Source organism: Archocentrus centrarchus, chromosome 18, assembly GCF_007364275.1.
Source record: "Archocentrus centrarchus isolate MPI-CPG fArcCen1 chromosome 18, fArcCen1, whole genome shotgun sequence".
In the NCBI taxonomy this organism is placed as follows: domain Eukaryota; kingdom Metazoa; phylum Chordata; class Actinopteri; order Cichliformes; family Cichlidae; genus Archocentrus; species Archocentrus centrarchus.
In genome coordinates this window covers 15,560,487-15,583,119 of record NC_044363.1, presented here as the reverse complement: position 1 = coordinate 15,583,119, position 22,633 = coordinate 15,560,487, and the positions used below count along the sequence as shown (strand labels likewise).

At 41.6% G+C, this 22,633-nt stretch overlaps 1 protein-coding gene across 1 annotated transcript; it reads right to left on the bottom strand.

Moving 5' to 3' along the window:
• Window positions 1-3,682: 3,682 nt before the first annotated feature.
• LOC115797136 (NEDD4-binding protein 1-like) lies at window positions 3,683-22,254 on the bottom strand. The gene is made up of 9 exons (XM_030753620.1): window positions 22,006-22,254; window positions 20,113-20,365; window positions 17,874-18,008; window positions 13,983-15,802; window positions 12,039-12,169; window positions 8,300-8,396; window positions 6,383-6,490; window positions 5,985-6,086; window positions 3,683-5,898 (listed from the first exon to the last, which is right to left on the bottom strand). Exons 2-9 carry the CDS (start codon window positions 20,326-20,328, stop codon window positions 5,508-5,510), a joined length of 3,000 nt encoding a protein of 999 aa, XP_030609480.1. The 5' UTR covers window positions 20,329-20,365; window positions 22,006-22,254; the 3' UTR covers window positions 3,683-5,507.
• Window positions 22,255-22,633: the final 379 nt, after the last annotated feature.

Below are 22,633 nucleotides of genomic sequence, written 5' to 3'. Positions count from 1 at the left end.
ATAAACCAAACACAAATTTCCTTACTTTTTGTGCTAAGTTTATAAATCAGCTTAAGATGACTGTTGTTGTGATCTGCTATGATAGAAATAAAATTGAATGGAGTGAAGAGAAAATTAGCATTGCTTTCCACTCCACTTACTATTGTCAATGAGGACGTTGTTACTTTATTGTCCGACTTAGATACGATTTTTAGGAATTGGTGTTAATTGGCTGCTGTGTGCATCATCATGTGACAGACTTTCAAAAGCCAGCGAGAACTGAAAAGTTCCTCCAAAGAGGCTAATTTCCCCGTCCCAGTGCATGACATTTATAAATGCCAATAAACAGAGGGAAGTGCCTGGATACAACCCGACATACAACACAATGCCAGCCAGTCAGAGAGAGGAGGATTTCACTGCAACAAATACAGAGCAACAGGAAAACAAGCTGCTTTCAGGAGAACTTTGTGGTGTGTGATTCACTGACCAGCGTCTGTCTGAAATAGATAAAGTGCCACTGATTCAAGTAAATAAAAGCTCACATTTATTTTAAGGCATGAGTGGAAGACATAACTGACGTAAGCTGATGAAATGAAACTGCAGAAGTTAAATCACAGAGACAGTCAGACAGTGGAAAATTACAGCCTATCATATGCGTTTATGTTTTGCTGTCTCTTTTTTGGTACTGGGTATTAGGGCAGCAGTGAATTGCTTGACTTTTTATGCATTATAAACAAACTTTCTTTTATTTTCTCTTGATTTTTAAAGCACTGCCTGTACTTGTCAATCACTGGGCTACATGGAGATGCGTGAAACTGGTTTTACAAAGGCTGAAAAGACCTACAGTCCTGCAGGAGTGACTAAGACACCACTGAATAATTTATGACGAGCAAGCTAATTAAGTGACCTTTAGTTTCTCACTTATGCCTGAGGCCTGTGTGAAAACGCTCCCCGCGTTGCTCAGGCTGATCCAAAAATAGACGCGCTGCCTATTTTCTCTATTGTTCCAAACTCACCTGACCAGTTTAATTTGCATCTATTCTCAGCAGCAGACGGCTTAGTCCGCTTCTGACATGTCCAAAAAAAGAAGCAAGCAATCCTGCAATATCTCTACCTTTTCCTGTTTATTTGCAGTGGATAAAAAACAAACAAACTAACAATAGCAAAAAGGAAGCATCGGAAGGAAAGAAACCAGAGAAGCAACACAACGAACAGGATAAGATTCTCAGACAAAAAAAGACTAGACTGGAGAAAATATCTCCAAACTCCATCCCAAAGTCAACCTACTTTTGGGATAGAGGATGAGTGAAGTCTTCATTTGTAACTCTGCAGTCCCACATAGGGGAGGAACCTCAAAAGGAGCTTTTACTTGTCCTAACTTAGGCTGATTAAACAGATAAAAGCTCAACGTCTATGAAAAAATCACTGCAGAGAGCAATGAGCAAAAGCTGTTACAAAACAAGAAGCTGCTCCTGTACACTAAAACAAGGAGCTCCGCTTCACTGTAAAGGTTTCCGAAGGATAGCAGAGAACTCATGTATTAAAACATCACTTTGTAGGCTCTTTATTTTATTTCACAAAATAATTAATATAATCATTTCACCAATCTGTGATGCTAGAAAAAAGAGTGGAAAATACGCTTAATTTATTCTTCTGTGTTTTATGTAGCAATATGAGATCAGTGGCATAAATAGAGTTCAATGCAGCACTCTGCACTCTTTCCTCATTAAAAGGTGACAGAGTGTGACCCCTGGTGGAAACTATCATAAACTGCTAGTTTATTTCAAAGCCAAACTCATGGATGGTGAATCAACAGTTTGAGGAAAACCTGAACATCAGTTTTTAAAAGTAATTTTTTTGGGTCTCATGTTAAATATTTAATTTAACCTCTTGACATCCTCCAGGCATTAAGACATTAAAGAAGTAAACCTGTTTAGGTGTTCCAGGGTAGACGTTAACCGAACCCAAACCCAAATGGGCCCCCAGTGATGAGGTGGATGTTAAGAGAATCAAATCAAAGTGGCCTCATAATAATATAAAGCACTGTGCAAAAGTCTTCAGCCACCCCTCGTGTCTTTAATTTTGCTATGAAAATGGGAAATAGCTGCAGCAATTTATTGAAACATGTACAGTATATGAGGCAAAAATCCAAGTCTGTCCAATTCTAACAAGCTCAGAATTTGGTATGAGGCAGCTTTCTTCTAATTTCTTTAAGCAGTCTTCAGGAATACTTCTTGAGGCTTCTTGAAAGACATTCAAATCTCTTCTTTGGATGTTTCTTCCTTTTGTTCTGTTCTCTGTCAAGATGATCACAAAGCACCTTGAGGTGGCTGTTTGTTACGATTTGGTGCAATATAAATAAAACTGAATTGAACTGAATCGAATCGAATCGAATAATGTTGAAGTCCGGGCTCTGGGGAGGCCAATCCATGATTATTAGGCTCCACTGTGTGCTTTTCTATCCCGGTATGCTTTCACTGCATTGGCAGTGTGTTTGGGATCATTGTCATTCTGATAAATGAAGCTATTGCCAATTGCATACTTTCCAGGTGGTATTGCATGGTGGATCCAAATCTGATGGTACTTTTCTGTGTCTAATTCCATCAATCTTGACAAGATCTCCAACACCACTTGCTGAAATGCAGCCCCAAACCATGACAGAGCCTTCACTGTGTTTTACAGATGGCTGTAGACTCACTGTTGTTCCTCTCTCCTCATCTCTGTACATACCAACGACAATTTAATCCAAAAATGTCAAATTTGGATTCATCACTCCATGAGACCTGTTGCCACTGATTTTCAGTCCAATTCTTTGACTGTAATTTGGCATATTGTTTTCCTTCCTTAAGAATGGCTTCTTGACATCCACCCTTCCTCTGAGAGATGCATTTGGACCTTCAGCTGATCTATCTGCTGTTCACTGAAGCCTCATCAGAAATGGTCTCAGAGGAAGGGTGGCTTCTTGATAGCCACCCTTCCTAGATCAGCTGAAGGTCCAAATGCATCTCTCAGGTCCTGTGTCAGGTGTTTGCTGGATTTTTTCCCTGTTTCTTAAGGACACGACTTTCAGATACAGTTCACCTGCAGTAGATAGTTTTTTTTAGGCCTGAGACTTCTTCTTGTGTCCTCCACTCAAAATCTTTATAGACACACTGCACACCATTCTGAGATATGCCGAGTTTTCAGTTAATAGCTCTTTGGGAATCGCCTTGCTGGTGCAAAAATAAACTTACATGCCTGCCAAACTGTGTTATCTTGGGCATTTTTCATTGACTCACCTAAAAAAAAAAATGGGAACACATGATGTGTAGACACAACACTGATTTGTCCCTTGAGTTAGGTTAGTATGCCTGAATAATTTTAAATTTACATTTGGCCTTTTATTTGCTTTTTTTTATGCTTGGGCTGATTCATTCAGAATAATCCTTACTTGTTTTGTACTGGATGTTAGTATGGATACATACTGACTGATCCTCACAAACAGAAGGTTTCAATAGCAGGTCTTGGTGGTTATGTGCAGACATACAAGTCCAAGAGCATTTAGAGCCGTTTGAACCCTGAGCTTGTAGTTCACAGGGATTACCTCTACATACACTGAGAAGTTAACAGAGGACAATGGAAACACAATTTTTTTAAAAATAATTTTAATCAAGAATAAGATCTTAAAATGTATAAATATTAACAATTCAAATAAGATTACTGCTATTTATTTCACACTGAAGTACATTAACATTGACATCTGGATGAAAAGTGAACTTTGAATCTTTTGGCTTGCTCTTAATTTCATCATCCTTATAGATAAGATTATAGACCCATAACCAAAGTTATGACAAACATCACACCTAATTAAAATAAGTTAAAATATATAGTTAAGTGTGCAGAATGTTGCAAAGATTGGTTTATTACCTTTATAGCCAGACAAGCTCTCTTACACCAGTTATATCCATATCTATTCTACCAGAACCACCCATGTCCCTCTGATTTAAATGTATTTATACCTGGTAGATGGCAGTATTTTTAAATCAACTGGTAGCTTTAAAATTAAAGGAAAAGCAACAGAATAACGCTCAAAGTATGTATTTTAATTTTACTCTTCTCATTCTGCAAATCCTCCTCTAAACCCAATGCACTATTAAAATGGCTCCATAGTAAAATACATTAAAGCCATATGGGCTCCACGCTAGTTTTCCCAGAGTCAAAATGACCCACAAAAAGATAGATAATAGGTGTCATTATGGACTGACTTTATTATTAGACTTATAAAAATACAAGAAAATAAGAATCTACAGCTGAGCTGGTATCACTGAAGATGGCAACATGTATTTAAGCTAAATGCTAATATTAGCATTCTAACTAATATATTTAGCATATAGTCACGTTAGTTTGCTGTGTTAGCATGCTAACTAATATATTCAACATATGTTAACATGGTAAGTTGGTGAGTTAGCACACTAACTAATATGTTAATCATATGTTCACATCTTAGTTTGGTGTGTTAGCATGCTAATGTTTAACAATAAAGCTACAGACTGGAATGTCTTGGGTTTTGTTGGTGCTTTGACATAAATCAAACTAAGCTAAAATACACTCTTAAACGCTGATAGTGCTATAGGAATAATTTTACAGGTTTGCTGACAGGTTTAAACCAGTGAGAACAAAGACCATCTACACAAAATTGTGTTGTCCTTTGGTAATAGATGAGATGTGTCAAATTGGACCAAAGTGTTGGACTAATGTGGTCAAAAACATGTAGGGCCATCTGTATAGTCTTGTAAAAAAAACAAAAAAAAACTGAAAATTTATAAGAAATAATAAATTTCTATCATTGGGGGCTGATGCTGGCCCATTTGACAGAGGTGGTCCAGTTTTAGCTTTAATTAAGGGTATTTTTTCTTATAGGTTTCATGTTTGGCATAGTATGTGTACAGTGTATAAGCAGATGAGTATCGGTAGTTATTTTGGTGCCACCCACCCACCCAGCCTCCCACACACACACACACACACACACACACACACACACACACACACACACAGATGGCATTTAAAAGATGGATGTGGCCTTTGAATTTAAAAACTGAAGCATTCTTTTTAACGATCAGCTGCAGCTCTGGTTATTTCCCATCACTCCTCATTTGATTTGAGAGCTAAATAATTTTTGGTCAAGATATGATATTAATTATTAGTTTAAACACAGCATGATGTTAATTTTGTGTGCATTTAAAGTAATAGATGATGCAACGGTACATGATTTAGTGTGTGGCCAGCCTTTTCTTGAAAAGTCATTACTATATGACTTTTCAAGAAAAGTCATTACTATATGAGTGTATATCGTCATTTTTCTCTTCAAAAAGCTAAATCCACTTCACTGTCATGGTGTCAGATTAAAGTAAAAACCATAAACCAATGTGTGATGTCACAGTTCCTAAATCCATCTTTTACATACAGTCTATTGTCACACAAGTAAAATAATTAAATCAGCAAAATTCAGCAAGAAAATTAAAGATTACACCACTAAAACTAAAAGATTCCTAGTCTTTTTGCTGCTCCAAGATCAGGTCAGACAGCACGTTGATGTCCGTCTCTGCTGAGTGGCACTGCAGCACCAGCGTCACCATGTTGTCCTGATTAGGGAAAATCTGACAGAGCTGCTCTCTCAGGATGGCTGTTTCTTTGGGACTCCTCTCGGCCCTGACCCCAAGGCCATGACCTGCAGCCTCGTACTGCCTGTCCTTCTGTCCCGTGTCCAATCCCTTTCCGTGCCCTCTCCCTCTACCCCGACCGCCTCTGCCCAAAGCATCCAGTGTGCCCCCTAGCGTCCGGTCACGGAAGTTGAAGACCTCTGTTTGGGAGCGCGGCTGTTTGGAGGAAGGGAAAGAGGAGGCCGAACCGGCAAAAGAGTGGTTTCCTGGATTGGGACTCCTGAAAGATGTTGAGGGAAAAAATGAAGCATCACACAGAATTATTCTCAAAGGGTAGGATAGGATTAGATACCTCTGGTTTGTTACCTGTGCTCTGAACGCAGGAAGTCATCCAGGTGAGGTCCTCCTCTTCCAAGAGGGTCGTCAGGGACCATGAAGTGATCCCCGACAAATGTATACTGAAGAAGTCTGGGGAAGCAACAACAGATCACACAAGAAAAAATATATTTACTGAAAAAAGTTGCATATGGTATTGACAGCATTTTCTGCCCATTAAAGACCAACTTTTTAAAACAGGACAAAAGCAGGCAGAGATTGTTACTTAGACTAGTGGTTGAAGATTGAGTAGCAGTTCTTTTATTACATTTGATAACTGTGAGTAAAAACGTTTCAGTGCAGTTCAGTGCAAAAAGACATCTTTTTCTACCAGTCAGAAAGTCTCAGTCTCCTCCTCACTGCAGTATATGAGCACAGCACTGCCCTACCTCTTTTTGATGATGTCCCTCCATACAGGAGACTCATCCGAGAGGTCTCTCAGGTTGTCGTTGGTCACGATCACACCATCTGTCTTCTGTGCATGCTTCAGTATTAGTCTGCAGAAACACAGAGAAGTGGTTTAAGAGATCGAATTAACCTGGAAAAGAAGACTAATGTATCCCACGGTGGCATAACAGAGCTGCTCCAGTTCAATCTAGAACAGTTTTCAAGCATTTCCACTGAAAAATACTCCTTCTGTATGAAAGCAGGCAAATGTAACCCCCCCCCCCCCCCCCCCCCCCCAAAAAAAAACAAAACAAAACAAAAACAAAACAAAAAACAAAAAAATAAAAAAAACAACAACAACAGAGATCTCACCTGACCCTGTCAGAATCAGGTGATTTTTTTTTAAATGTATAACAACTATGGTTTATTTAATGATTTAATTTTGGGTTATAGGCACTTTAGCAGTTGCTGATGACCCAAAAGTAAACACCGAGCTCCACCGAGCATTGCTGGAGCACTCATTAGCTGCACTCAGTATGACAGGAAGAGCAAATGGTGGGTGGAAATTACTGTTGTGTTTACACGGTGGAAAAGCAAGACTTTGAGCAGCTGGTTAAAAACCTCTACGCAAGATACAAGTTAAAAATATTTTTCAGTTTTATTATTTTATATTGTGCAGCTCCTGAAGAATTAACCCTCAACAATTGAGGGCCTGGTTTTTGTACCCACACAGAGAATTAAGATTACAGTGCACCAACTGCGCGTGCAGCCTAGCCTAGCAAACTTGTGTCACTGCTATTGCACTATAATGCTGCTGGCACCTTGTTTCAGCAGGTCCACACTTCTAATGATGTAGCGCATCATCAATGACAATAACTCACTGGAAAAGAATGATGGAAAATATACTTAATTTACTTATAAACTGCTTGCAAACTGCAAGCATCAAAAAAACATTGTTTTTTTACTATATCGTCACAAATATCGTTACTGTAGATTTTCTTGAATTCTAATAGAGTTTTGAGGCTGTATCGTCCACCCCGAAATGAGAATGTGCTCTGCCAATAGAAAGCAAAGCAAAAGCAAATTATGCACTCCCTAAATCAAAGCCTGATAATGTGGCTGCATCAATGTTTCCACTGATGTTGAATGCAATCTGGAGGAGTAACAGTGTGATAAAAGCCAGATATACGACAGATAACCGACCATCGTAATCAAAATCAAATGTGTGGCACAGACAGAGCTTGGCACTCATAGTGGAGCATCATCCGCTGTTTGGAAATGCTTTGAATTTAGTGCAAATGATGAAGAAATTCTATGCAAAGAGGAGTCGTGGGAATCCATCCAGCTCACAAAGATGCACTGAAATCACAAGCACAATCACATTTAATTTGGCCAGGAAAGGAAAGGGTTATATCACCATATGGCATAAGTGGTTGGTAAAAATTTTGCATGACTTTGTTGAATATGCTAGGGTTATTGTAAAACCAGCTGATGAGGCTGAGGGGGGTCAGGTGAGAGGAACTCTGTGATTTTATGTGGAAAGCTTTCAGGTGGCTCGGCACCACCAAACTTCTTGGCCCACTGACTTCGGCCGGAAACACTGAAGTCAGCTGTGACAGCCAGATGATTTACAGATGCAAAAACTGGTCCCCAATGACTTACTTCCATCTTTAGTATTCAAATGCTATGTAGATTCTCAAAAGGACATTAGTTATTAATAGAGTGGTTTTCACCTAAGGCCTTGTTTAGACTGCCAGGTCAAATCAGTTTTTGGTTATATCTGAACTGTATCCTGATGGACTTCATACAGTCTGGACAGCAACAAAACCACAGGAAATGGGTTGGGATCCCAACTGTGGTTGTAGGTTGTGTAAAAAAAACACAATGTCTCAGAGTCTTGTATAAGATAGCCCATCTACCTGTCATCATACGAGGTGATCCTCTTGCCTTGGAACTCTCTGGAGGGGGTGTAGGAGAGCAGGCCCAGGTTCTGCAGCTCTGTCAGATAGTGCTTCTCTGAGAGACAGGAACAAACAACACTCTGTTTATGGTTTAGTCTGCTGTAATGAGAAACACCCACACGTATGCTGAAAGCTCATAATGAATATGCATTCACTCAGCATGACTTGTTTTCTCTTTTGAAGTCACGCAGAATCCAGGGTTAGCAGGAATGTGGCGCAAACACAGACAACGGGGTGGAGCCAAGGCGAGGTCATGGCCTGACCTCACTGAAGTGCTAACTACATACTCATAGCGTGCGACTTATATGCCTTAACTAGAATTTTTGGAGCAAAAATCTCTCTGAGTCTGTTGTTCAGATCATTCATTTAAAACTGAAATGAGCTTTATCAACAGTAAGAAGAATCAGTCAAAGTCACTCCAGACTGATGAAGTCAGGCCTTCATCACTAAATGACAACAGGTGGAAAAAACTGCTGAACAACCTGCCACACAGACTCAAACAGTTTCTGTGCCGCTCCAGTTTATAGCCTCAGCCTGGCCAGGGATTACTGGCCCTGTGACAGTGCATGACTGTTATTGTGAGGTACTGTCCTATTTTATATAAATTCCCTCTTTGCCCTACAAGTACATAATGATATTACAAATATAAAGTACACCGGGACATGCAGGCAACACAAATGCTACTCTATTATGTTAATAAGCATTATTATAATAAATATGTCTAAATAAACATAAAAAAACATAGACATATAAACATAAACATAGACATATAAATAAATATGTCTCTATGTAAGTTAATCAAACACTTCTTTAAGCAAATGCTTAAATTTAACATTGCTTTTGAAATGTGAGACTTGATTATTTTCAGCATCTTATGGAACAAATTTATCACCTGTTACAGACCAAACTAAGTTTCTTACTTCAACAAAAAATTAGCAGTGAGAATAATACTTAGCTGCAGCCCTAAAGTGTATACAGCTCACTTAACTCTTCCAGTACTTTACATTAAACAAACTTTAACCTGCCTGCCCTCTTGTGCGATCAATGTGAGAATAGAGAATTGTCTGGTACTGCCCAGAAAACTCACAGCCAATGAGTAGGGTATTTTGTCTCCTGCATGCAGGTTTTTGCCACTGTGGGTTTCCCAACACACATGCACGCGGACACAGTTCTTAATTTTGCCTGTGTTCTTAATTGCACTGTTGACTTTCACTATCTACAGGTGTCTTTTCAGGCGATGCCCAGTCTGCTCAATCCTTCTGGCCGGCAGCTTCTCCAGCTGCCGTCCGTGCTGCTCTCTCTCGGCCCCAGCACGCCGCTGTGTAAATGGGAGGGGTACAAAAAAAATGCTTGACAGCTGACACCCAGCCTCTCGTGGCACCACCCCCCTGAACCCTCTGCTCTACAGCTGAACCAAAACCTCACCACACTGTCACACACAGGAATTAAGAGGGTGAGTAGCAGCTGATAATCTGATGCACTTGACTAACTGACCGTCCGGAAGTGTGAGCACCTCTATAAAAGCAGGAGATTAGCAATTTGCTGGTCGGGTGCATTCAGGTGTGCGTTAACACAATGCTGCAATCTTCCCAGCAGTGAAGGTCCCAGCAAATTCACCCAGCCTGTGGTGAGAAACTGCAAAAAACCCAAGAGCTCCATCTCAGACTCTACTGGCCTCAGTTAGCATGTTAAATGTTAAAGTTCATGACAGTAGAGTCAGAAAAGTAGGCCATAAAAAAAAGACTTAACAATGTCATGATCCAGGGCTGTTTTTACAGCATTTTGTGTTTTTTTGTTCTTTGCTTTTCCATTATGTGTATTATGTTGTGTTTCCTAGTTTGGTTCTTAGTTTGGATTCCTGGTTGTGGATATTTGTGTGTCTCAGGTTGAGAAGGTGGTGTGTGTTATTGTTCATCCTCTGCCCTTCGGTCAAGTTCATGTATCTTAGTCTTGGTCTGTGTTTCCACTTCCTGTTTTATTTTGGCATGTCTTGGTCCTGTGGGTGTTGGACTCCGTCAGGGCTGCCCTTTGTCACCGATTCTGTTCATAATTTTTATGGACAGAATTTCTAGGCGTAGCCAGGTGGCGGAAGGCTTCTTCCTTGGTGGCCTCAGAGTCTCATCTCTACTTTTTGGAGATGATGCGGTTCTGTTGGCTTCATCGGGGGGGGGGCCTCCAGCTCGCAGTGGAACGGTTCGCAGCCGAGTGTGAAGCGGCTGGCATGAGAATCAGCACCTCTAAGTCTGAGGCCATGGTCCTCAGCCGGAAAAGGGTGGAGTGCCCTCTCCGGCTCAGGAACGAGTTCTTGCCTCAAGTGGAGGAGTTTAAGTATCTCGGGGTCTTGTTCACGAGTGATGGGAGAAGGGAACGGGAGATCGACAGGCGGATCGGGGCTGCTTCTGCAGTGATGCAGACGCTGCACCGGTCCGTCGTGGTGAAGAGGGAGCTTAGCGTAAAAGCGAAGCTCTCGATTTACCGGTCGATCTACGTTCCTACCCTCACCTATGGTCACGAGCTTTGGGTAGTGACCGAAAGAATAAGATCGCGAATACAAGCGGCAGAAATGAGTTTCCTTCGAAGGGTGGCTGGCCTCTCCCTTAGAGATAAGGTGAGGAGTGCGGCCATCCGGTAGGGGCTCAGAGTAGAGCCGCTGCTCCTCCACATCGAAAGGAGCCAGTTGAGGTGGCTCGGGCATCTGATTAGGATGCCTCCTGGCCGCCTCCTGGGTGAGGTGTTCTGGGCATGTCCCACCGGGAAGAGGCCCCGTGGTAGACCCAGGACACGCTGGAGAGATTATGTATCTCGGCTGGCCTGGGAACGCCTTGGGGTCCCTCCGGATGAGCTGAAGGAGGTGGCTGGGGAGAGGGAAGCCTGGGCTTCTCTGCTTAGGCTTCTGCCCCCGCGACCCGGCCCCGGATAAGCGGAAGAAAATGGATGGATGGATGTCTTGGTCCTTGTGCTTTGGGTTTAGTTTTGCTTCCTGTGTTTCGCAGTAGCCCATTATCAGGTGTGTATATATTGTCTGTGTTCTCATCAGTTCATTATCAGGTTGTTGTTGTCTGTTCTCTGTGTGGTGGTGGGGTGATGATTCGGACTTGTTTTGCAGCCACAGGAAATGGACACCTTGCAGTCAATGAGTTATTCATGAGTTAAATGTGAGGCCACCTGACTGACAGCAAACGCTTGACTGAAACTGGGTCATGTAACAGGAAAATGATCCCAAGCACAGCAGCAAATCTACAACAGAGTGGCTGAAGAAAAGAAAAGAATCAAGGTGCTGCAATGGCCCACTCAATGTCCAAATTTCCACTTGATTGAAATCCTGTGGTGGGAACTTAAGAGAACTGTGCATATATGAATGCCTGTAAACCTCAATGAACTGAAGCAACACTGTACAAGAAGAGTGTGCCACAATTCTTCCACAATGATGTCAGAGACTGATAACATCAAATGAGTACTTCAAGTTATAAAGGTGGTTCTACAAGCTGCTGAATCATGGGGTGTGTTTAGTTTTTCACAGGACTGCAGAGAGTCATGTGAAACTTTCTTTTTCACATGACTGTAAATCAAAACCTAAACCAAGTATTTCCAGTAATTAAAACCTGCTCACATCACCTGCTGTGTGCTACATGGGTTGACACTGACAAGAGTTCAGTTTCTGCAGCAGAGACATTAGGTTTTAAGGGGAAAGTGTTACCTTTGATCCTGGGGTCACTTTTTTGCCTCCACTGTGGGATTAGGGTGCTAATCTGACGATGGCCTCTGTCCCAAAAGTGCTGGACAGCCAGAGCGATTCCTCTACATGAGAAGAAATGGCCGAGCCCGTGACTGTGGAAAAATGCAGAGTCTGACATTAAAATCAAGACGTAACCTAAAGTAGAAATCACTGTTACAAATGATGATTCATTTGATCAGAGTTCACTGGATTTTCTCTCTTTTACTACTCTCTCTGTCTCTGACACATTTTAACATGCCAGGCGGTGATGAAGAATATAGAGTGTCTTGATTCTCTGAACCTCTGACCTTACCATTTCCTGTTGTCCAGTCAAAAAGGCCCTGAAAGTAACTTTTAAATACACATCTAAAAGGAACTAAACAAGTCGCTTTGCTAATTAGGAGGTAGGTCCTAACCCCCTGGAGTATTTGACCTTGTCACCCTATCACCCTTCAAGTCTGATTTCCTACTCAGAAAGTCAGTGAATCCAGATTTTCTGATCTAGGATAGCAAAACAGTAGTGAAACTGTAAAACTAGCACCCAGTACTACCACTGATGTGCATTTGCGGCTAGCTGAATAAGCCATACACAAAGCATGAGGCTCAATCTGTGAATGTGCTGCAGTAGTGTTTTAAAGCACAAAGAAACAGGCATTTCACTGTATTGCTAGTTATAGATGAATGCACTACCTTGCTAAGGAGGAAGCCAAAATCCTTTCTTTTTTTTTTTTTTAAATTAATTTATTTTCTATTATTAAAAAAAAAAATCCTTTTTTTTTAAATTACTGCTGTCGGAACACACTCAAATCGGGACTGGTGTCATTTCTAGCTCTGAGATACAAAGAGCGCAGCATACGTCTGATTCTGGCATCTACTGTTACCAGCCAGACCCCGTTTGTTTTTTTTTTCTTTCTTTTTTTACGTGCATTGATCTCTAGCCCCTCCATTCTCTTTGTGTTTGTGTGTAAGTGTCATGCTTTAGCAATAGTTCTGCATTTGGGTTCTCTGGGTTGGTAAGCCCATCAGAGACTAGAACAAATAATTAACACACTGCCACAACAAACTTTGGAAAACGGGACTTTAACTGATTCATTCAACAGCACAGAACTGATGCTCACTCTATAAACCTTTATATTTGCTCTTTTAAACAGACTCTGTCCAGCAGCCACAGGTGTGCGTTCACAGGCGCTCTTATAATACAGACCACGCTGCCAGCGCTGGCTCTTTGTGCGGTGATGAGCGACCATGAAGTAGAGAAACGCTTAACTACGGTTGCTTAGTAGTAGATGTGTTGCAAACAAAACTGAATAAAACAATAAAGGTAATAAACAAATCAAATTCAAACTAGTTAGCAGATTTTTTAATTGAATACTATCTAGTGAGATGATATGCATTATTGTTTATCAGCTCTGTTACTATAAAATGATAATATACACAGAGTAAAAAATGTAAAATACTTTATGTGTGGGTTTGTAAAGGGGTTGCACACACAGCTGACAACACATTATTCTGCTTCATTGACAACAGTGAGAAGCATAGTGCAAAGTGGTTTTCTGTACTGTGAAGGTGGTTTATTCTCACTGGGTCTAACCTGTCATCGTTACTTGACCTGTGCTGGAGCAGATATTAAAATTAAGATATTAAACAGACTTTATACTTTTATATATAGCAGTAGAGGATGTTCCTGGTGACTACACTGAAATGGGGTGTAATAAATCTATATTTCATGAAGGACATGAAGGGTAGATCCTTCCTAGTGTAAATATTTTTTTCAAATGCTCAGTCCTTTATATTTGGGATGACAGGACCATCCACAACCCATATTTCCTTCTCATAAACACCCCAATAAAATCATTCTGCTACTCTATCCTGCACTGTACAGCATTTTCCCCACACGACCTTCCCATTCTTTGCAGTAATTCGCACCTCATAGCCACGTTACTCCCGTCAATAATGATCGCCCTCAGTGTCGGGTCTCCAGGCTTGTCTGTCAGCTTGAGTTCAAAGGGGATCTGCAGGCTCTCCAGGAATCGCTGCTCTCCTGTCACCACCACTGAAGGAGGAGACACGAAACTTCGTTTGTCACTCCCTCTGGTGGGAGACGAGTCCTTTGTGCCAGAGACAGAAGGCTGAGGACCTTGAAGTGTTTGTTTAAAAGAGTGCTTTGAAGGGTTGTTGTGAGCGTGATGATTTTGTTTTGAAGGAGATGAATTAGGCTTGATGTGGGCTTGTTGCTTATTAGATTGGAAATTGGTGAGTTGGAGATCCATGGATGAGGCATAAGTAGGCATGGGTGGCCCTTTGACCTCAGGTAGGATGATATGAGGAGTTTGTGACTTTGACTGTTTGTGTTGCTTTTGTTTTGAGGTGTACTGGGTCACAGGCTGCTGCTGGGGTATATTAATCCAAGGGTCTAGTTCCTCATTAGGTGCAATAAGGTTTGGCATCATTACCTTACCCTTCTCATCTGATTCTCTCTTTTCTGCAGGTTTAAAAGACTCAATTTCTCTTCTCATTTCAATGTCTGCTGGTCCAACTTTTGGTCTGCCTGCCTCCAGTACCACATCATCCATCTCCCTCGGTCCTTCCCTGAAGGCTTCGGCCTCTCTGACTCCCTCTTTCTGCAGCTCCAGGAGCAGCTGGTGAGTGGATCCCTCAGGCAGCAAGTTGTAGAGTTTGGTTACATTCTGCTCGGTGTACCCACAGCTGGCTGCCGCTTTTTTCAACACTCCCAGGACAAAGTCTTCCTCATTTTCTGTCTCCATTAAGTTGGTGCTGCCTTTTTCCCGAACATGCCTTGTACCTCCAGTCGCTTCTTCTCCCTCTCGTGCTTCTTCCATTTCTCCATTGTTACTTATGGCTGCACCTCCTCCTGTTGTTTCTGACCCATCTTCTCGGTGCTCTGTCTCACACGGCCGGTTCCTCTCCCACTGATTCAGATTGACATCATCTTGGCTCTTTTGGTTTGGAAGAATCTGACCTTTCTGCTCTTTGTCACTGCGATCCTGCTCCTGTTGAACCAAATCCAGAATCTGTGATGCCTCTTTAGGTCCTGTTCTGGCAAGGACTCGGTTCACGACTTCCTCTGTGTACCCCATGGCGGTAAAGAACTTCAAAAGAAGCCAAAACTCCTTGTTTCCCATCGACAGCTGCATCTCCTGTTCTTTTTCCTCCCCCAGTGCTGCCACTTGCCCCAGCTGTTCCTCTCCTACCTCCTGTGGCAAATGTGTGGCTCCTTCCTCGGCGCCCTCTGCCCTCCCTCTGGTGCCTGCAGACGTGGAAAAAGCCTGGAGGAAGGAGTCTTTGATTGCAAAGTCATTTCCTGCACCTGCAGCCATCCCTTCAGCCCATCGCTCAGTAGTGCTAGAAGGATCAGGGACTGTTTGCTTTATGGCAGTGGGTATTTTCCACCTATCCTCTGAATCCCCGTGTGATCTTACTCCTGTATTTACATCTGTCAGTGATGGACTATGGTTTGATCCAAGCCCTGATTCTTTCACCAAATCCAACAGGATTTCCTTCACTGATCCTGGCAGCACAAGTAGATCCAAGATGTGTCTGTCTTCCCATTTCTCCACCAGAGCTTTGAAGGCCCGGCGTGAATCCAGGGACTCACCGGAGCCTCCATCTCCAGGGCGCTTGGACTGCGTACCCTTGTACCTCTCCACCAGGTCTGTAATAAGAGAATAGGCTCGGACCACCGGCTCCGCCAGACCTGATATAAGCAGGAATCCTGTAGCGCCAACCTGGTTTGGAATTAAAAAAACGTGATGACATTAATCAGAGTGCTACTAATGACAGCAAAATAAAAATATAACAGGCCATTTAGACCAAAGAAGCCTCTAAAAAAATTGCCTTTACTGTTGTCTTTAATGGATAGTTGGGCAACATCTAGTTTTCAGGTCTTGCATCTGCTGAGCAATAATAAATTATGCAGGTAAATTAAATAAGAACTTAATAGAAAGGTAAATCATTGTCAAATGATAACCAATGAGTATTGGATGCATTTTGACATAAGCCTCCCCTGTTTTGCTGTCCATGTGGATATTCACCTGCATGCAATCAAAACCTGACAACAAGTGGACTCCAAACAGAGACCAGAAAGATTCTGGTACCATAAATCCTGCCACTTGCCTGCTGATTCTTGACATTTATATAAAGAATCTGTTTAAAAAGACTGAGAGAATCAAATAAGTTGAGTTATGGAAATATGAACCCATGGGAGAGGCCAATGGGATGTGGCACAGTTGCGATGTCCATCATTTACTTACAGTCTATGCCTTTGCCAGCTGTGGAACCTGGACTGCTTCAAGCTGATTTCGTTATATGTTTGACATATAATGACAATAAAGCTGTTCTGATTCTGATTCAGAAATGTACTGGGCCACATCTCCTAATCCTTCAGGTAGCTCCTACCTGCAAATCAGGCAGCTCCCCTGCTCCCTTAACTTAAACCTTTGCAAACATTAAAACAAGAACCTTAAAATAGTCTCAGTGGAATTTCCCACCTTTAATAAATAAGCACAAGAAAGTTTAGGAAGCATATATCGAAATATTCAAAGGAAGAAGTCTTAAAATCCTTTACTAATTTTCTAGTTATTTCAAACTAGGCGATGAAGTAAGATTAAAAAGGTATTTCCAAGTATTTTATGATTAACAGATAATATTGAAAAAGAAAGTTCTTAGAAAGCAGTCAAACTTTCCTGAGTTGTATTTTTATGTTCTACAAATGGCGTTAAGAATAGATCAGAAATTCCCAATAAGGACTTCACGGTCTTAAAGACAGTTTATAACTTCTTGAAGGCGTGTGACACATTTTTAGCTGATAGCGTAATACTGATATTGACTAATAATGTAATTTCTTATTGAAGTAACAGTACTGTAATCTGTTGGTACCACATCATTAGTCAATATCTTTGTTGTGTCACCAGTGAATGATGGCACACTAAGCTTGTTGGGGATTTGTGCAATGAGTGGGGTGAGTCAAGGTTTCAGTTTGAACTACGTCAGTTAATGCAATGCTCCCCTTAAAACTTTTTTCTCTTTTCATTTAGTGTAATGTGTGTGTTTTTAAATAAGTCTCTAAGACTTAAAACTGAACTTCTGTACTCTCCCGGTGGGTGACAACAATGGAAAAAAATTTGTAAGGTTTAAGTTCTCTTTACCAGATAGTGTGAATTAGACTTGAGATGATTAACCAGTTAGTCAGATGTACACCATACATCTTTAATGACTTAACAAAAAAAACAAGTATTGGGTGCACAAGTTTGAATTTATTTTGGATTTTCTCTAACCTCCTGAAGCCCGAGCTTGTGTTTGCAATGAATTTTCAATTTCTTCTAGATATTTGTGATTAGATGGACCTGGAATGTATATATACCAAGCTTCCTCTTTGAACAGGAAAAACAAAAAAAACAACATGACTTAACAAAGTGACTTAACAAACTGAGCACCTTGAAGTATAAGGTGCAGCAAAGCCAAAATGTAATGTCCCCATATGTGGACGCAGGGTCTCAGGAGGCTAATCCACACAGGCTCAAATATATACATACACCCCGACTAATATTTGGTTAGTTGTCCCTTAGCAAGTTGCACCTCAACTGGATCCACAGCTATCAACAAGATTCTGGCAAAATCCTTAAAATCTGTGGGGTGTGAACTTTTTTCATCATGAAAGAAAAAGTCTGAGAACCACTGTAGTAGGGAAACAAAGATGTTACTAATATAACACCGGTTCTGCTCCTAAATACTGCAAAAACTCACATTAGTGCGATTAGTAACTATAACTGCAAAATCAGCCGATTGTTGTGCTCTTACCACTATATGCGCTGAGGTGCTTCTTATCAGGCTGTCCATGAACAGGCCTTTGGCTCCACAGAAGACGCAGTGAAGGACATCAGGATACGTAACCTCCTGTTGCTCCTCCTGGTTCACAACTCCTTTCACAAATAACTAAAAGACAGAGAGATCCTGTGTTATTAAACTTTAGCAATCAGGGAAAAGAAACTCTCCACAGAAAGAGCCAGAACTAGCTCTGTTTAATGTTCTTTCAATATACCATATTGTGGATGTTTTTTGTTTTTTTGTCAAGTCCTTTCCTCCACGAATAACATGTCAAAGATGGGGAATTTTAAAGCAGAGACATTGTTTGCTTATTCTGGCCTTAATCAGTTGATGAGCTCGTAAACTTGTAGCATTTTCTCGTGGTTTGGTTTCTTTTCAAAGAGAGAAACTCCAAATAATGAGAACAGTCAGTCTGCCTCTGGGGCAGAAGAAGGGTGCAGGAAGAAAGGTGCTGGGTTCTGGTCTAGCAGATGACATGGAGAATTTTTCTCCTAAATTTGTGTTTATCTGGGCAATACTTTATATGTTTTTAAAGCATTCCTGGCTACGGGAAGGGGTTTAGCTCAAACATGCAGCGTACTCCCAATAATTGGGTCAGCTTGAGGTCAGATCACATTCTCACAATAAGCGCGCTCTGTAGTTTCTTCAAAACTGGGCCGACACCACCCCCCTACAACGGGTCCCTGTGCAGAAGTTTTAGTGTGACTACCATGTTCACATCTGCACAAATAAGCCATGACACTGAGGAAAACAAACCAGAGTTTGATTTAAACAGACTACACACTGCAGGCGTGAAAACACCCTAATGCTTTACGCTCGCTGTTCTCACCCTACCAGTGCCGTACCACAAAAGTGACGTCACACCTGCCAGTGCCTTGTGCCTTTTGCCGCTGCTGCAAAAGCTGTGTTAGGTGAGCACAAATGGACGTGGCTGTATGTGATGGTGTCAGGGTGGGCTGTAACGGGGCCCTAAGAATGACTCCACTGAGGTCTTTACACAGCAGATCCTTCCTTTCATTTGTGCTAAAGTTTTAAAGGTTGCAACTTTTACACTTTAATCTAGCTGTAGGAATTAAGAAAAGTAGGACATGTAATAATTATTTTATGATCACTTATGTTTATAAAATTATCTAGCTGACCACCACCTAGCAGATCCACCGATTCTCTCATATTTCACAGCTTTCTGTTGAATCTCAGCCTCCATCAGTGGAATGAGTTTGCTCAGATGTTTAGTATGTGGTGCACCTACTATACTAGTTTTAGCATCCACAGCTGCTCTCTGCACATGAAGGCCAAGTGAGGTCAACGTTCTTATTTCAGATGCAGTTTTAAAATAAACCAAAATAAAATATATTCAAATCTCACTCTGCCAAGCTGACATTTGTGTCTGCCAAAAAAGGCCTTTAGCAAAGAGGAAGTACACCTACGTATGGTTTGCATGTCTTCTCAAACTGCCTATATGCATGACAATCGTGTAATTACAGTTAATTACTGTTATACTACAGGGACTCACTTCGGAGTGCACCAGCCTGGTTCTCTTTTTATGAGTGAACAAATCTTTCTGACTGCATGTGTCAACAGGTTGCTTGCATATTTGGACCGAAACTTAACGGGTGAATCAACATTTAAAAAACGCTGATGAATCATTACCTGGGAAGGATCCCTTTACACTCAGATAAAAAAAAAAAAAAAAACCCAAACAAATAAATAAACCACGAGATTCACGATGAAGCTGGATTAGCCACCACGTGTGTGTCAGAGAACTCTTGCACGGAGATACAAAAATACGGTTTACAGTGGAGAAAGTGGGGAAATCGAAGATACTTAACTGATACAGACAGTGGAAATTTTCTTGCTGACGCTTCAGTTGCTCAGTTAGCAACAACAAGGTGCACTTTGCGGACCTCTTGAGGGAGTTCATTTAATTATTTTTTTACAAAAGCCTGAATGAAAAATCTTTTGACAGCATCCTTCTTCTTCACAACAACACTTTGCTTTCCTGGGGCGGGCGCAGCGCTCTCTCTCTCTGTGTTCCTGCTGCTTCCAACATTCTCTCTAAGCAATATTTTTACATGCATATGTTGGCAAAGTCACACCACAGACGTTGTCTTTAATTCATTTGTACAGTGAGTTTGTTGTGGTTATAAAATCAGATACAGGTCATTGTGGAAGAAAATGGATGGGTGGATGGAAAACAAGCACAGTGTCTCACCTTGGCGGCTTTCACGTTGGAGCTCGGCCCTCGCAGTTTCAGCCATATCTGGCCGTTGTTGCCCTGAGGCAAATCGTCCGCCCCGATGCTGAACGTCACCGTGAATATCCGCTCCACCGTGCTGTGCAGGGACGTCAGAGATCCCCGCAGCATCCCGGCGCACGCAAACTCATCCTCCACCTCCGGCTCGCCTCCGTCACTTCTCTCGTCGTCCATCCTTTCTTCTTAAACCGGTGGCTGATGGTCAAACATACTGCGAAAAACACGTTCCAGTATCTATCAGGCTAAGTTAAAGCACTATGGGAGAAAACCGATGAACTGTAAGGTGCTGTCAGCATTACCCTCACCTAGTTTTAGGGTTTGAGTTTTTAAAATGTTTTTTTTTTTAATAACAACAGCCAACATTTACTAAAATGGGTGAAATGTTGTACATTCAAATGTCAGGGGACCAAGCTGCCACATGGATTACAGTGTTATGAAGGTAAGCTGAAAAAAAGCACGATAAATTATAAAAATCATAGATAATCAGCTCCAGCTAAAAACCGGTCACAGATCTTCCAGTCTACTGGAAGTTTGTCATTTTCTGTCATGCATTCTGCCTGATGTCTGCACCTTGTAAAAGCAATGACTGATGTCAATGCAACTTTTGTACACCTGAGTAATAGTCACATGCTCGCCTCCTTCCAACTCTGGTTCCACCCTGTGCTCAGACTCTATTAATGCTGAAAACCTGCACAGACCCGTGCTTGCCACACAGAAAACAAATGTGGAATCAATAACGTAATCAATAATGAGTTAAAGATCATTAAAGGCACAGGTACCAGTCAAATCTTGGGTAATTATTTAGCCGAGTCAACCATACCAGTTATTTTGTCTGTAAAGAAAATTGGCATAAATGTCCCAACAGTTCAAAATCTGAACATAATTTACAGTCAAAACAGTTGCTGAAACTAGGAAATAGCTGCGTCTATTTGAACTGAGTCAACTTTCTGACATTGCTGATATGTTATCAGATCAAAGTGCTGATTATTGAACATGGATAAGGTTTCTAATAACAAGGTCAGCACACATACAAGTAATCCCTGTGAGCCCAAAGCTTCAGGCTGCTCTAAAGGCTCCACATTTGTTTTTTGTTTTGTTTTTTTCCAGTCTTGGGTCTGTTTGATGTCATATAAATGGGATATCCCCAGAACCAATTATGGCGGTGATCCCCCAAAACTACTTTCTGTTTGACAGGCATAGCCAATCAGCTCTGGTGCAGTCCGAAAATAAAAGTATGGAAATAAACAAAAATAAGTACCCTTTGATACTGATGCAGCGTTTGAGTCTGGGCTAGAGGGGAACTTCGCCTCTTCTCTTTTTGGTTAATCTACTCACACTCGCAGCCATTTGCAACAAGCCAGGATGTTTGGGGATCAACCGGTTTAATGCAGGCTTTTCCACATTTTTTTAAGCAAAATATGGAGCGGGAAAAGTTGGGAGCACAAAATGACAGTATTACAAGTACCTCTGTGCCACCTTTGCACCTGAAAAGTCCGGGGTTACCTTCACGTAAACAAGGCTCCAGCGCCCGATTCTGACATTTTATTACCAACTGCATACAAAACACCTACTTTAACAAGCAGACTGTGTCTGCAGCTCCCTCACAGCTAAAGAAACCTGGCCTATAAAGCCCTTTACAGACAGAAAACGTAGTCTGCTACCAGCCTGTAAGATGTGGCCCGCTGATCAGGCTCTATCTAATAAGAGAGCTGAGTGCTGGGAAACAGTTTCCTCAAATGATCCGAATACCAGGAAACGGACTGTTCCGCTTACTGGAGCGTAATATGTTCAGTATAAACACATAAACGCGTAACAATAAAAATCAAATCATTTTTAGTGTCGTTTTCTTACGTGAGGTCGATCTGCGCCTTCAAAGTTTCGTTTCCAGCAACAGCGGCGGCGGCGGCGGCGGCGCAACTTCCTTCACTCTTCCGCAATAAAACAACAACAACTACGTATAAGGTCCAAAGTTTACCACATGCTGCACGATGATCGCTCCTCGGAAGCAGCGCTCAGAGTCACGTCCCTGCAGCGGCCGGGCGGATGAGGAAGCCAGCCAGCGGCGGACAGGGACATCATAACAACCGGTGAAAACCCCGAACGCAAAACCGAAACTAAACCTGCACCAAGCTAGGCCCGGGTGGTTACCTCCTGCTGGGCACCGCGGTCAGGATATCGCTGTAGTAGTACCCTGATAATAATAATAATCTTGTTGCAGTCATGCACGGCTGCAAAAACGTCTGCGCCGCAAAAGGGGGAAAATGGCACAAAAGTTTACAGTGTGTTCCTCCGTTAAAGGAGTCGTGGGTTTATGTTTATTAAAATCAAACTCAAATCAAATATCTTACAGTGTTATTGAAGCACATTCGCACACTGAAATATATTTTTAAATTGCTTGTAGGTGTTTATTTTTGTTAGAGTCACAATGGAGATAAAGGGGATTTCCACTGACGTCAGAAACGGGGTTTTTCTGCCTCTC